The sequence below is a fragment of the Bombina bombina genome, chromosome 10 (genome assembly GCF_027579735.1).
Source record: "Bombina bombina isolate aBomBom1 chromosome 10, aBomBom1.pri, whole genome shotgun sequence".
NCBI classification, from domain to species: Eukaryota; Metazoa; Chordata; class Amphibia; order Anura; family Bombinatoridae; genus Bombina; species Bombina bombina.
Window position 1 is genome coordinate 145,230,634 of NC_069508.1, and position 15,910 is coordinate 145,246,543.

Sequence of the window (15,910 nt, forward strand, 5' to 3'; positions counted from 1 at the left end):
TGCCATGTCCCTTTGTGTCTCTTATTTGGGAGAGGTGTCATGAATACCTCATGATTTAGGTATTAAGGGGTTAATATTCTTTAGCCTGTGAGCTAAAAACATTTTAGTTTTTTTTAAGAAGAAATGTGTTGCTCTGTTTATGTGCTGTGTGTTTTCCTTTGATCCAGACCCCCCCTAATAAATAGTTTGAGTTCCACTTAACCAAATGTTATACATTCATTGATGCATCCATCCAGTAAACTTGTCTGCTCAAGAGACACAAAGCAGTGCCTCTCCCCAGAAATAGATAAGGTGTTCTATAATTTGAGGCAGAGATTTCAGAACTTTATTGCCCAAACCTGTCAGCAAAGGGATTGATGAAACACAGGGTCTTTTTCAATGAGCTAACATGGCGTCATAGAAGAGAGGGGTGGATATTTCCCTAGCCCCTCTGCAAAGAAGGGTGGGGGTCAAGCAACTTGATCTCATGGAAACATGTATAAGAATTTTGTGTTTAACAATTAAAGTGTTCATTCTTCATGGGAGGCTGTACACTGCAGGGTGAGTGACCATCTTCCTGAACCATCTCCCTGGGACAGATACCAAAGCTAGTAAAGTGTAAGGTTTCTGTTATGTCTCCTTTTTATTTTAACTGTTTGACTGTGTATAATTCTATTTGTTAACATCTTTTCCTTCCTAAGATAGGGAGAGTCCACGGCTTCATTCCTTACTGTTGGGAAATACAACACCTGGCCACCAGGAGGAGGCAAAGACACCACAGCCAAAGGCTTAAATTTCCCTCCCATCTCCTCATTATCCCAGTCATTCTTTGACTTTCGTCATGTTAGGTGGTGGCAGAGAAGTGTCGGAAGATTCAGAGAGTCCTGAAAAAGGGTATCTGCCCTTCGAGATAGGACTGCAGTTTTAAGTAGTCATGTCAACCTCTCAGTGAGAGTTTTGATGAAAGTTAGAGTCTGAAGATGCAGGAAAAGTTTTTCTGCGAAACTATCCAGACTACTGTTAACAGCTCCTAAGCAATCCGTGTTGACAAGTTTCACTGTCTGCTTTCTCTCACTCAAGTCCATGTCAGGACCGCTGCTATAAGACTGTCACATTTGAGAGGCTGTGTTCTGTTCCACAGCATGGATCCTGGAGGTAAGATTGTTTCACTTTTTACACATAAAACGCTCTAACAGGGTCACAGTGTGGCTCCTTTATTCCTTGATAGGATCCAGAGTTAATATCCTCTGAAAGGGGTGTATTGAACAGTTGGGGTTAATTAATCAATGTATTATTTGCATGCTGCTTTGTGTGATTTTTTTTTCTGGGCTGATAGACTGTGTGTTTTTAGCTGGAACAAACCAGTTTCACTTTTAAAAGGACAGTCAACACCAGAATTTTTGTTGTTTAAAAAGAAAGATAATCCCTTTATTACAAATTCCCCAGTTTTGCATAACCAACACGGTTATAGAAATACACCTCTGTGATTACCTTGTATCTATGCCTCTGCAAGCTGCCCCCTTATTGCAGTTATTTTGACAGAACTGTATTTAAGCCAATCAGTGCTCACTCCAGGGTAACGTTACGTGCATGAGCTCAATGTTACCTATGTGAAACACATGAACTAATGCCCTCTAGTGGTCAAAATGCATTCAGATTGGAGGCAGTCTTCAAGGTCTAATAAATTAGCATATGAACCTCCTAGGTTTAGCTTTCAATTAAGAATACCAAGAGAACAAAGCAAAATTGGTGATAAAAGTAAATTGGAAAGTTGTTTAAAATTACATTTCCTATTTAAATCTTGTAAGTTTTTTTTTTTTTTGGACTTGACTGTCCCTTTAAGTTTCCTTTTAATTTTTTGAAAGTGTTGCACAGCTCCTATTACTTGCTGTACTTGTAATAACAGGGGGAAGTACTGTCTTGCACTCCATGTAACCAGATGTGGTCATGTTCATTTCCTCCATTCCGGCTGAGACTTGAACCTGAGGAGAGCGTTTCCGCTGTTAACTGTCTGGGTCTAGGAGGTGGTGAGTGCCCCAGCCATTGGGAGTATAAAGGTGCAGTTTTCTATAATAAAAAACATTTGTATTTGTGTCCTTTTGTGGGTATAACCTGAGCTATGGAGGACTCTGACATGTTATAAGGTACTCCTTCTGTACTAAATAATAAATGTTTATATTGTGAGGAGGCCATGATTTTCCCGCCTGCTCAATTATGTTTCACATGCCTTAACACCTTTATAAAGTCCCAAGAAGGGAGACGAGCCTGCTAAGCCGTCTACCTCTCAGGACTCGGCATCCTGTGAGATTAATACCTTTGCTACATTATCCACTCCACATGCAGTTCCCTGTAGCTCATCTAATCCTCCATCCAGAGGGGGCCTTCTTCCTGCGGACTTGTCTGCGGCCCTCAGTGCATTACCTCGCTCTAACAAACGCAAGAGAAAGGTTAAACATAGCTCTCCTGACACGGAGTCCTCTAAATATTTAACGGATTTAGCTATTATGTCCCAGTTATCCGATGATGAGTTAATCTCTGTAGCTTCAGAGGGTGAACTTTCTGGTTCAGAGTCCTTAGCGTCTAAGCCTCCTGCTGTGGAGGAGCCATCCTTTAGATTTAAAATTAAACACTTGCGTTTTTTATTAAAGGAGGTTCTGTTTACGCTAGAGGTTCCGGAGGCCACGCTGCCTGAAGAACCTATGATACCTAAATTAGACAGAGTTTACGAAGACAGGAAAGTTTCTTTGACTTTTCCTGTGCCTGTAAAGATGGCTAACATTATTAAGAATTAATGGGAAAGAATTGATTCTTCCTTTTCCCCCTCGTCTACTTTTAAAAAGTTGTTCCCGGTCCCGGACTCTCAACTTGATTTGTGGGGCTCCATTCCTAAGGTGGATGGTGCTATCTCTATGCTTGCTAAACATACTACTATACCTCTTGAGGATAGTTCTTCATTCAGAGAGCCGATGGATAAGAAAATGGAAACCTTTCTGAGAAAGATGTTTCAACATACGAGATTTTTGTTTCAACCAGTGACTGCGGTTGCCGGAGCGGCTACCTACTGGTGCGACTCTTTGTCGGAACTCATTGAGGTGTATTCTCCCCTCGAGGATATTCAAGACAAAATTAAAGCTCTGAGAATTGCTAATTCTTTTATCTGTGATGCGAACATGCAAATTATTCGCCTAAATGCAAAGGCCTCTGGCTTTGCGGTCCTAGCCCGCCGGGCACTCTGGTTGAAGTCTTGGTCTGTGGATATGACTTCTAAGTCCAGACTCCTTTCTCTTCCCTTCAAGGGAAAGATTTTATTTGGTCCAGGCCTGGACTCCATTATTTCTACGGTTACCGGAGGCAAGGGTGCCTTCCTACCGCAAGATAAAAACAACAAATCTAAGGGACGACAATCTTCTAATTTTTGTTCCTTTTCGTTCTGACAAATCCCACGACAAAAATCCTCCTCCAAGCCTGAGCAACCCAAGAGTATTTGGAAGCCGGTCAGTCCTGGAATAAATCCAAGCAGATTAGGAAGCCTGTCAAACAAATCGGCTTCTGGGATCGGATTGTGTAGGAGGCAGACTGTGTCTTTTTTTCAGACGCCTGGTTCAAGGGCGTACAGGATCCGTGGGTCCTAGAGGTGGTATCTTAGGGATACAAGATAGGCTTCAAATCTCATCCGCCAAGGGGCAGATTCCTTCTCTCAAATCGGTCTGCCAGACCAGAAAAGAGGGATACCTTTCTAGGGTGCGTTCAGGATCTATCCCTCCTTAGGAGTTGTTGTCCTGGTGCCTATCGAAGAAAGAGGTTTGGGGTTTTATTCAAACCTTTTCGTGGGCCCAAAGAAGGAGGGAACTTTCCGCCCAATTCTGGACCTAAAGTGCTTAAACAAATTTCTCAGTGTCCCTTCAAGATGGGGACGATAAGGTCCATCCTTCTTTTAATTCAGGAAAGCCAGTTTATGACCACTATAGATCTGAAGGACGCTTACCTTAATGTTCCACAGGGAACACTTTCAGTTCCTGAGGTTTGCATTCCTGGACCAGCACTTACAGTTCATTGCCTTTCCATTTGGCCTAGCTACTGCTCCAAGAATCTTTATGAAGGTCCTGGCGGCTCTTCTAGCAGTTGCCAGAACTCAGGGTATTGCAGTAGCCCCATATTTGGACAATATTCTGGTGCAAGCACCATCCTTTTGTCTTGCGGAAGAATTTTCAGAGTCCCTTCTCAATCTTCTTCGATCACATGGATGGAAGATATACTTGGAAAAGAGTTATCTTATCCCAAGTACCAGGGTGGAATTCCTGGGAACTATAATAGACTCCACAGACCAGGGACGTTGCAAGCTAACTTCGGCATGTCTTGCCCTCCGGACCTCCTTGAGTCCCTCTGTGGCTCAGTGTATGGAGGTAATTGGTGTCATGGTGTCCTGCATAGACCTTATTCCTTTTGCCAGGTTCCGTCTTAGAACTTTACAACTGTGCATGCTGAGGCAGTGGAACAGCGATCATTCAGATCTGTCTCAACAGGTTGTAATAGACATCCAGGTCGAGAGAATTGCTTTCTTGGTGGCTCTGCCCAGATTATCTGTCCCAAGGGACATGCTTCTTAAGACCATCCTGGGAGATTGTGACTACGGAACAAGCCTATACGGAAGGGCGGAAGGGGAGCTGTTTGGTGTGCCAGGAAGGCACAGGGGTTGTGGTCTCAGGAGGAGTCCCTCCCGATCAATATTTTGGAACTATGGGCAAACTTCAAGGCCTTGAAGACTTGGCCACTTCTGGGTTCGTCCCAGTTTATCAGATTCCAATAAGATAATATAACCTTGGTGGCTTACATCAACCATCAGGGGGGGAACGAGAAGTTCCTTGGCGATAAAGAAAGTATCTCGGATTCTGGAGTGGGTGGAGGCCCACAGCTGTTCGCTGTCAGCGATCCACATTCCTGGTGTGGACAACTGGGAAGTGGTTTTTCTCAGCAGGCAATCCTTCGATCCAGGGGAATGGTCTCTCCATCCCGAAGGTGTTTGCAGAGTGGGGGATGCCGGAGATAGATCTCATGGCGTCCCGTCTCAATACCAAGCTACCCAGGTACAGGTCAAGGTCGAGAGATCCCCAAGCGGATCTAATAGATGCACTAGCAGTGCCCTGGAGGTTCAAACTCATATATCTTTTCCCTCCATTACCGCTTCTTCCTCGAGTGGTGGCCCGCATCAAGCAGGAGCTGGTATCAGTAATCCTGATTGCTCCATCATGGCCACAAAGGACATGGTTCACGGATCTAGTGGGGATGCCCTCATCTCTTCCGTGGAAGTTACCTTGTCGCTGAAACCTGTTGATACAAGGTCCATTTGTTCATCAAAATCTAGATTCTCTGAGACTGACTGCATGGAGATTGGGCGCTTAGTCTTAGCCAGGAGAGTTTTCTCTGAGAGTGATATTGATACTCTTATTTAAGCTCGTAAACCAGTTACTCAGCGTATCTACCACAAGGTGTGGAGGACCTATATATACTGGTGGGAAGAGCGTGGTTTTTCCTGGCACAGAGTTAAGGTTGCCACGATCTTATCTTTTCTCCAGGATGGGCCGAAGAAAGGCCTTTCTGCTAGTTCCCTTAAGGGACAGATTTCGGCCTTGTCGGTTTTATGGCACAAGAGACTGGCTGAGTTTCCAGACGTACAGTCCTTTGTTAAGGCTCAGACCTGTGTTTAGATCTGGGACTCCTCCTTGGAGCCTAAATCTTGTTCTTCAGGTTTTGCAACAGGTTCCGTTTGAGCCTCTTCATTCCATTGACATTAAATTGTTATCTTAGAAGGTTCTCTTTATATTGGCTATATCCTCTGGGCAAATAGTTTTTGAGATCTCTAGTGTGGCAGCTTTGAGATAGTTTAAGTTTAGTTTGGGTAACAGTAAAAGGGGAATTTGGACATTTTTCTAAGTCTAGGACAGACTAGAGAGTGTTGTTAACCCTTGCACCCACTGAACTAAGTCACAGGCTTGCCTGGAGTGGCTGGACTGTGAGAGATTAGTGAAAGTGGAAAGGGTCGGTTAACTGTTTCTGTGCCAAACAAGTGACTGGCGCAGGGTTGGTTAACCCTCGTCGTCACAAGCACGTATTGGGAGATGGAGTAGTAGAATGCCATGTATTATAGACTTTTATTTTATGGAAACTGGATGTTCTTGTGATGAATAAACAGACTTTTATTGTCACGCTTGTTAAGGCTTGTCACTTTCACTATAACAGTGGTGTACAGTGTTCTTCTAAACCAATGAGAATAAAAACAGCAGTATCTTTTGGGCCTTTACATGCATTTCCTTTCAGTTCCATTTTAGTTTAACAACTTTTTCTGAAAGAAATAATGTAGTTAGACTAACAACTTATTAACTAACAGTTAATTGTATTCAAAGCTGGTTCAGGAGCACCCATTCAAATGAACTAGTTTCTCTCTCCCCTGTCCCCCACTGTAAGGCTACTTTCTTCTGCTGTCCCTTGTTTACGTAGCTTTTTTTCAAGCTGGTACTACAGTATTTACATTTCCATCACAGGTGGCTTCAACAGGCAAAAACAGCTATTTCAAATTTTAAAAAATAAAGGTAATGGAGCTATTTGTAATTGTTACAATTTTCATGAAAAAAAGACAATTTAACATGTTTAGCTGCTTTTTTATGGGATGCGGGATTTAAAATATTTAGACTACAATGTCTTATTTGATTGCATATTAAGTAGTATGAGGACTTTTATGAACATTTCATTTTCATAATTCTAACAGAACTCCCCCACCCCCTTTTCTGTAAGAGTATATTTGATATTGTAACCTGATTTTAATTCTACACTCTTCCTTTTTAGTTTGCCTTATGCACTTGGTAATCTTCCAAACTTGAAATCACTGCAGTTAGAAGGAAATCCTCTGAGAAGTATTAGAAGGGATCTCTTGAGTGTAAGTGAAATGAAAAATGTTGATTTACATTAAATAGTAAACAATCGCTTTAATTTTTTTTTTCTTGTATATAATAAATATCTTTCTTTTTTAAGAAAGGTACTCAAGAACTTCTGAAGTATTTGAGAAGTAGAATTCAAGCCTCAGGTAACTATTTGTATAAATTACAATACCAAATAGTTTATCACTATCCTGCAAGTACATGTTCATTATTAAAAATCACTTTGATTTGTATTAATTGTAAATTATCACCAGGACTAAACTTTTGTATACCATACTAGTCTTTATGTATGAGTGTGAGTCTGTCTTTATCTAAACTTCCAATTTGATATAAAAAAATAAATAGAAGACTGTACCCACAATGTATTCAGCCACGAAATGTAGGATTGATCACTTCCAATATAGCTAAGAATAAGAAATTAAAGGATTCCTTTTTGGCCCTTATGTCTGAAATTGTCTTTTTTGTTTCCTTGGACCCTAATGCAATAAGAAAATAAAACGTCAATTTTAACTTTAGGAGATTGGAATCCTTCCCCCCTCCCCAACCTTGTTTTCTAAAATATATACATTAAAGGAACATTTAACACTTTGTGATGATAATATAAAATGATAAATCATATTTATAGAAAACACTCTACAATATACTTTCATTATTTATTTCTTTCATGTAATTAGCAAGAGTCCATGAGCTAGTGACGTATGGGATATACATTCCTACCAGGAGGGGCAAAGTTTCCCAAACCTTAAAATGCCTATAAATACACCCCTCACCACACCCACAATTCAGTTTTACAAACTTTGCCTCCTATGGAGGTGGTGAAGTAAGTTTGTGCTAGATTCTACGTTGATATGCGCTCCGCAGCAAGTTGGGGCCCGGTTTTCCTCTCAGCGTGCAGTGAATGTCAGAGGGATGTGAGGAGAGTATTGCCTATTTGAATTCAATGATCTCCTTCTACGGGGTCTATTTCATAGGTTCTCTGTTATCGGTCGTGGAGATTCATCTCTTACCTCCCTTTTCAGATCGACGATATACTCTTATATATATATACCATTACCTCTGCTGATTTTCGTTTCAGTACTGGTTTGGCTTTCTACAAACATGTAGATGAGTGTCCTGGGGTAAGTAAGTCTTATTTCTCCAACATAGGTGTGTCCGGTCCACGGCGTCATCCTTACTTGTGGGATATTCTCTTCCCCAACAGGAAATGGCAAAGAGCCCAGCAAAGCTGGTCACATGATCCCTCCTAGGCTCCGCCTTCCCCAGTCATTCTCTTTGCCGTTGTACAGGCAACATCTCCACGGAGATGGCTTAGAGTTTTTTGGTGTTTAAATGTAGTTTTTATTATTCAATCAAGAGTTTGTTATTTTAAAATAGTGCTGGTATGTACTATTTACTCTGAAACAGAAAAGAGATGAAGATTTCTGTTTGTAAGAGGAAAATGATTTTAGCAACCGTTACTAAAATCGATGGCTGTTTCCACACAGGACTGTTGAGAGGAATTAACTTCAGTTGGGAGAAACAGTGAGCAGACTTTTGCTGCTTGAGGTATGACACATTTCTAACAAGACGATGTAATGCTGGAAGCTGTCATTTTCCCTATGGGATCCGGTAAGCCATTTTTATTACATAAGAAAAAAAGGGCTTCACAAGGGCTTTTAAGACTGTAGACATTTTCTGGGCTAAAACGATTGATATATAAGCATATTTTATACTTCATAGCTTTGAGGAATTATTTTATTCTTGGGAATTATGTAAAATAACCGGCAGGCACTGTATTGGACACCTTATTCTCTAGGGGCTTTCCCTAATCATAGGCAGAGCCTCATTTTCGCGCCTCTATTGCGCACTTGTTTTTGGGAAGCATGACATGCAGATGCATGTGTGAGGAGCTCTGATACATAGAAAAGACTTTCTGAAGGCGTCATTTGGTATCGTATTCCCCTTTGGGCTTGGTTGGGTCTCAGCAAAGCAGATACCAGGGACTGTAAAGGGGTTAAATATAAAAACGGCTCCGGTTCCGTTATTTTAAGGGTTAAAGCTTTCAAATTTGGTGTGCAATACTTCTAAGGCTTTAAGACACTGTGGTGAAATTTTGGTGAATTTTGAACAATTCCTTCATACTTTTTCACATTTGCAGTAATAAAGTGTGTTCAGTTTAAAATTTAAAGTGACAGTAACGGTTTTATTTTAAAACGTTTTTTGTACTTTGTTATGAGGCTTCTGTTGAACAGATTTGCAAGGCTGAAACTTGGTCTTCTCTTCATACTTTTTCCAAATTTTACAAATTTGACACTTTTGCTTCTTCGGAGGCTGTTTTTGGGAGAAAGGTTCTTCAGGCAGTGGTTCCTTCCGTATAAAGAGCCTGCCTGTCCCTCCCGTCATCTGTGTACTTTAGCTTTGGTATTGGTATCCCATAAGTAATGGATGATCCGTGGACTGGATACACTTAACAAGAGAAAACATAATTTATGCTTACCTGATAAATTTATTTCTCTTGTAGTGTATCCAGTCCACGGCCCGCCCTGTCACTTTAAGGCAGGTAATTTTTCCATTAAACTACAGTCACCACTGTACCCTATGGTTTTCCTTTCTCTGCATGTTTTCGGTCGAATGACTGGTAATGGCAGTTAGGGGAGGAGCTATGTAGCAGCTCTGCTGGGTGAATCCTCTTGCACTTCCTGTTGGGGAGGAGTTAATATCCCATAAGTAATGGATGATCCGTGGACTGGATACACTACAAGAGAAATAAATTTATCAGGTAAGCATAAATTATGTTTTTCGTCCCTTTCGCAGAAACGGACCAGCCCCAAGTGCTACGTCCTCTAAGCAAGAGGGTAATACTTCTCAAGCCAAGCCAGCCTGGAGGCCAATGCAAGGCTGGAACAAAGGTAAGCAGGCCAAGAAACCTGCTACCAAGACAGCATGAGATGTTGGCCCCCGATCCGGGACTGGATCTGGTGGGGGGCAGACTCTCTCTCTTCGCTCAGGCTTGGGCAAGAGATGTTCTGGATCCTTGGGCGCTAGAAATAGTCTCCCAAGGTTATCTCCTGGAATTCAAGGGGCTTCCCCCAAGGGGGAGGTTCCACAGGTCTCAATTGTCTTCAGACCACATAAAAAAAACAGGCATTCTTACATTGTGTAGAAGACCTGTTAAAAATGGGAGTGATTCATCCTGTTCCATTAGGAGAACAAGGGATGGGGTTCTACTCCAATCTGTTCGTAGTTCCCAAAAAAGAGGGAACATTCAGACCAATCTTAGATCTCAAGATCCTAAACAAGTTTCTCAAGGTTCCATCGTTCAAAATGGAAACCATTCGAACAATTCTTCCTTCCATCCAGGAAGGTCAATTCATGACCACGGTGGATTTAAAGGATGCGTATCTACATATTCCTATCCACAAGGAACATCATCGGTTCCTAAGGTTCGCATTTCTGGACAAGCATTACCAGTTTGTGGCACTTCCGTTCGGATTAGCCACTGCTCCACGAATTTTCACAAAGGTACTAGGGTCCCTTCTAGCGGTGCTAAGACCAAGGGGCATTGCAGTAGTACCTTACTTGGACGACATACTGATTCAAGCGTCGTCCCTTCCACAAGCAAAGGCTCACACGGACATTGTCCTGGCCTTTCTCAGATCTCACGGGTGGAAAGTGAACGTAGAAAAAAGTTCTCTATCTCCGTCAACAAGGGTTCCCTTCTTGGGAACAATAATAGACTCCTTAGAAATGAGGATTTTTCTGACAGAGGCCAGAAAATCAAAACTTCTAAACTCTTGTCAAATACTTCATTCTGTTCCTCTTCCTTCCATAGCGCAGTGCATGGAAGTAATAGGTTTGATGGTAGCGGCAATGGACATAGTTCCTTTTGCGCGAATTCATCTAAGACCATTACAACTGTGCATGCTCAGTCAGTGGAATGGGGACTATACAGACTTGTCTCCGACGATACAAGTAGATCAGAGGACCAGAGATTCACTCCGTTGGTGGCTGTCCCTGGACAACCTGTCACAGGGGATGAGCTTCCGCAGACCAGAGTGGGTCATTGTCACGACCGACGCCAGTCTGGTGGGCTGGGGCGCGGTCTGGGGACCCCTGAAAGCTCAGGGTCTTTGGTCTCGGGAAGAATCTCTTCTCCCGATAAATATTCTGGAACTGAGAGCGATATTCAATGCTCTCAAGGCTTGGCCTCAGCTAGCAAAGGCCAAATTCATACGGTTTCAATCAGACAACATGACGACTGTTGCGTACATCAACCATCAGGGTGGGGCATTCCAGACATCGATCTGATGACCTCTCGTCAGAACTTCAAGGTTCCTTGCTACGGGTCCAGATCCAGGGATCCCAAGGCGACTCTAGTAGATGCACTAGTAGCACCTTGGACCTTCAAACTAGCTTATGTATTCCCGCCGTTTCCTCTCATCCCCAGGCTGGTAGCCAGGATCAATCAGGAGAGGGCATCGGTGATCTTGATAGCTCCTGCGTGGCCACGCAGGACTTGGTATGCAGACCTGGTGAATATGTCATCGGCTCCACCATGGAAGCTACCTTTGAGACGAGACCTTCTTGTTCAAGGTCCGTTCGAACATCCGAATCTGGTCTCACTCCAACTGACTGCTTGGAGATTGAACGCTTGATCTTATCAAAGCGAGGGTTCTCAGATTCTGTCATTGATACTCTTGTTCAGGCCAGAAAGCCTGTAACTAGAAAAATCTACCACAAAATATGGAAAAAATATATCTGTTGGTGTGAATCTAAAGGATTCCCTTGGGACAAGATAAAAATTCCTAAGATTCTATCCTTTCTTCAAGAAGGTTTGGAGAAAGGATTATCTGCAAGTTCTTTGAAGGGACAGATTTCTGCCTTGTCTGTGTTACTTCACAAAAAGCTGGCAGCTGTGCCAGATGTTCAAGCCTTTGTTCAGGCTCTGGTTAGAATCAAGCCTGTTTACAAACCTTTGACTCCTCCTTGGAGTCTCAATTTAGTTCTTTCAGTTCTTCAGGGGGTTCCGTTTGAACCCTTACATTCCGTTGATATTAAGTTATTATCTTGGAAAGTTTTGTTTTTGGTTGCAATTTCTTCTGCTAGAAGAGTTTCAGAATTATCTGCTCTGCAGTGTTCTCCTCCTTATCTGGTGTTCCATGCAGATAAGGTGGTTTTGCGTACTAAACCTGGTTTTCTTCCGAAAGTTGTTTCTAACAAAAACATTAACCAGGAGATAGTCGTGCCTTCTTTGTGTCCGAATCCAGTTTCAAAGAAATAACGTTTGTTGCACAATTTGGATGTAGTTCGTGCTCTAAAATTCTATTTAGATGCTACAAAGGATTTTAGACAAACATCTTCCTTGTTTGTTGTTTATTCTGGTAAAAGGAGAGGTCAAAAAGCAACTTCTACCTCTCTCTCTTTTTGGCTTAAAAGCATCATCAGATTGGCTTACGAGACTGCCGGACGGCAGCCTCCTGAAAGAATCACAGCTCATTCCACTAGGGCTGTGGCTTCCACATGGGCCTTCAAGAACGAGGCTTCTGTTGATCAGATATGTAAGGCAGCGACTTGGTCTTCACTGCACACTTTTACTAAATTTTACAAATTTGATACTTTTGCTTCTTCTGAGGCTATTTTTGGGAGAAAGGTTTTGCAAGCCGTGGTGCCTTCCATCTAGGTGACCTGATTTGCTCCCTCCCTTCATCCGTGTCCTAAAGCTTTGGTATTGGTTCCCACAAGTAAGGATGACGCCGTGGACCGGACACACCTATGTTGGAGAAAACAGAATTTATGTTTACCTGATAAATTACTTTCTCCAACGGTGTGTCCGGTCCACGGCCCGCCCTGGTTTTTTAATCAGGTCTGATAATTTATTTTCTTTAACTACAGTCACCACGGTATCATATGATTTCTCCTATGCAAATATTCCTCCTTTACGTCGGTCGAATGACTGGGGAAGGCGGAGCCTAGGAGGGATCATGTGACCAGCTTTGCTGGGCTCTTTGCCATTTCCTGTTGGGGAAGAGAATATCCCACAAGTAAGGATGACGCCGTGGACCGGACACACCGTTGGAGAAAGTAATTTATCAGGTAAACATAAATTCTGTTTTTCTGTGACACTCTAAGCTATGGTTGGGCACTTTTTTATAAAGTTCTAAATATATGTATTCAAACATTTATTTGCCTTGACTCAGGATGTTCAACATTCCTTATTTCAGACAGTCAGTTTCATATTTGGGATAATGCATTTGAACCAATCATTTTTTCTTACCTTAAAAAATTTGACTTTTTCCCTGTGGGCTGTTAGGCTCGCGGGGGCTGAAAATGCTTCATTTTATTGCGTCATTCTTGGCGCGGACTTTTTTGGCGCAAAAAATCTTTTCTGTTTCCGGCGTCATACGTGTCGCCGGAAGTTGCGTCATTTTTTTGACGTTCTTTTGCGCCAAAAATGTCGGCGTTCCGGATGTGGCGTCATTTTTGGCGCCAAAAGCATTTAGGCGCCAAATAATGTGGGTGTCTTATTTGGCGCTAAAAAAATATGGGCGTCGCTTTTGTCTCCACATTATTTAAGTCTCATTATTTATTGCTTCTGGTTGCTAGAAGCTTGTTCACTGGCATTTTTTTCCCATTCCTGAAACTGTCATTTAAGGAATTTGATCAATTTTGCTTTATATGTTGTTTTCTCCTGTTAAGTGTGGTCAGTCCACGGGTCATCATTACTTCTGGGATATTAACTCCTCCCCAACAGGAAGTGCAAGAGGATCACCCAGCAGAGCTGCTATATAGCTCCTCCCCTCTACGTCACACCCAGTCATTCTCTTGCACCCAACTAATAGATAGGATGTGTGAGAGGACTGTGGTGATTATACTTAGTTTTATACCTTCAATCAAAAGTTTATTTTAAAACAGCACCGGAGTGTGTTGTTCCTTCTCTGGTAGAATTTGAAGAAGAATCTACCTGAGTTTTTTGTATGATTTTAGCCGGAGTAGTTAAGATCATATTGCTGTTCTCGGCCATCTGAGGAGTGAGGTAAACTTCAGATCAGGGGACAGCGGGCAGGTTAACCTGCAAAGAAGTATGTAGCAGCATATTATTTTCTGAGAATGGAATTGACTGAGAAAATTCTGCCATACCGATATAATGTAAGCTCAGCCTTAAATGCAGTAGTAGCAACTGGTATCAGGCTGTCATGTATGTATATTTACACTTCAGTATTCTGGGGAATGGCACTTCACTGGGATAATACTGTATGCATAAGACTTTAGCCTAACTTGCAGTGACTAGCAACAGGCTTTCTAATGACATTTCATTTATTTGATGTTAAACGTTTTTGCTGGCATGTTAAATCGTTTAATTATCTGAGGTACTGGGTGAAAAATTGTTTTGGGCACTGTTTTTTTCCACTTGGCAGTCGTTTTATTTAATTTAAGACAGTTTACTGATCTCCCTCACTGTTGTGTGTGAGGGGAGGGGCCTATTTTGGCGCTTTTGCTACGCATCAGAAAATTCAGTCACAAGTCTGTTTTCTTTCCTGCATGATCCGGTTCGCCTCTACAGAGCTCAGGGGTCTTCAAAAGTTAGTTTGAGGGAGGTAATCACTCACAGCAGAGCTGTGAGATTGTGATTGACTGTGATAAAAAACGTTTATATTCTGTACATTTTTTCTGCTATTCAGGGTTAGTTATCCATTGCTAATGGGGGCAATCCTTTGCTAAAATTGTGTTTTTACTGGAAAGAATTTGATGTTATAGTTTCTCCGGTTTATTATTACTCAACTGTCATAACCTTTTTTCTGTGCTTCTTAAAGGCACAGTACGTTTTTCATATTAAGCTAGTTTAATTGCTAGTGTGTTAAACATGTCTGACTCAGAGGAATATCTCTGTGCTATATGTGCTTAAGCCAAAGTGGAGCCCAATAGAAATTTATGTACTAATTGCATTGATGCTACTTTAAATAAAAGTCAATCTGTACAAATTGAACATCATCAAACAACGAGGGGAGAGTTATGCCGACTAACTCGCCTCACGTGTCAGTACCTGCATCTCCCGCTCGGGAGGTGCGTGATATTGTAGCGCCGAGTACATCAGGGCGGCCATTACAAATCACATTACAGGATATGGCTAATGTTATGACTGAAGTTTTGGCTAAATTACCAGAACTTAGAGGTAAGCGTGATCACTCTGGGGTGAGAACAGAGTGCGCTGTTGATAATAGGGCCATGTCTGATACTGCGTCACAGTATGCTGAACATGAGGACGGAGAGCTTCAATCTGCAGGTGACGGGTCTGATCCCAATAGAATGGATTCAGACATTTCTAATTTTAAGTTTAAACTCGAAAACCTCCGTGTACTGTTAGGGGAGGTATTAGCAGCTCTGAATGATTGTAACACCGTTGCAATCCCAGAGAAATTATGTAGGCTGGATAGATACTATGCGGTACCGGCGAGTACTGACGTATTTCCTATACCTAAGAGGCTTACAGAGATAATTACTAAGGAGTGGGATAGGCCCGGTGTACCCTTTCCCCCCCCTCCTGTGTTTAGAAAAATGTTTCCAATAGACGCCACCACACGGGACTTATGGCAGACGGTCCCTAAGGTGGAGGGAGCGGTTTCTACTCTGGCTAAGCGTACCACTATCCCGGTGGAGGATAGCTGTGCCTTTTCAGATCCAATGGATAAAAAATTAGAGGGTTACCTTAAGAAAATGTTTGTTCAACAAGGTTTTATATTGCAACCCCTTGCATGTATTGCGTCTGTCTCGGCCGCGGCCGCTTTTTGGTCCGAGTCCCTGGAAGAGACTCTTGACTCAATAACTATAGATGAGATTTCAAGCAAGCTTAAAACACTTATGCTAGCTAATTCATTTGTTTCAGATGCCGTAGTACATTTAACAAAACTTACGGCTAAGAATTCCGGATTCGCCATTCAGGCACGCAGAGCACTGTGGCTAAAATCCTGGTCAGCTGACGTTACTTCTAAATCTAAATTACTTAACATACCTTTCAAAGGGCA

At 42.2% G+C, this 15,910-nt stretch overlaps 1 protein-coding gene across 1 annotated transcript in view; it reads left to right on the forward strand.

The window, feature by feature from the left end:
* Positions 1-15,910, forward strand: part of LRRC40 (leucine rich repeat containing 40) — a 257,736-nt gene that overhangs the window by 147,551 nt on the left and 94,275 nt on the right. The window contains 2 exon segments of the mRNA XM_053693365.1: positions 6,820-6,910; positions 7,006-7,057. Of these exon segments, the coding sequence (XP_053549340.1) occupies positions 6,820-6,910; positions 7,006-7,057 (143 nt within the window).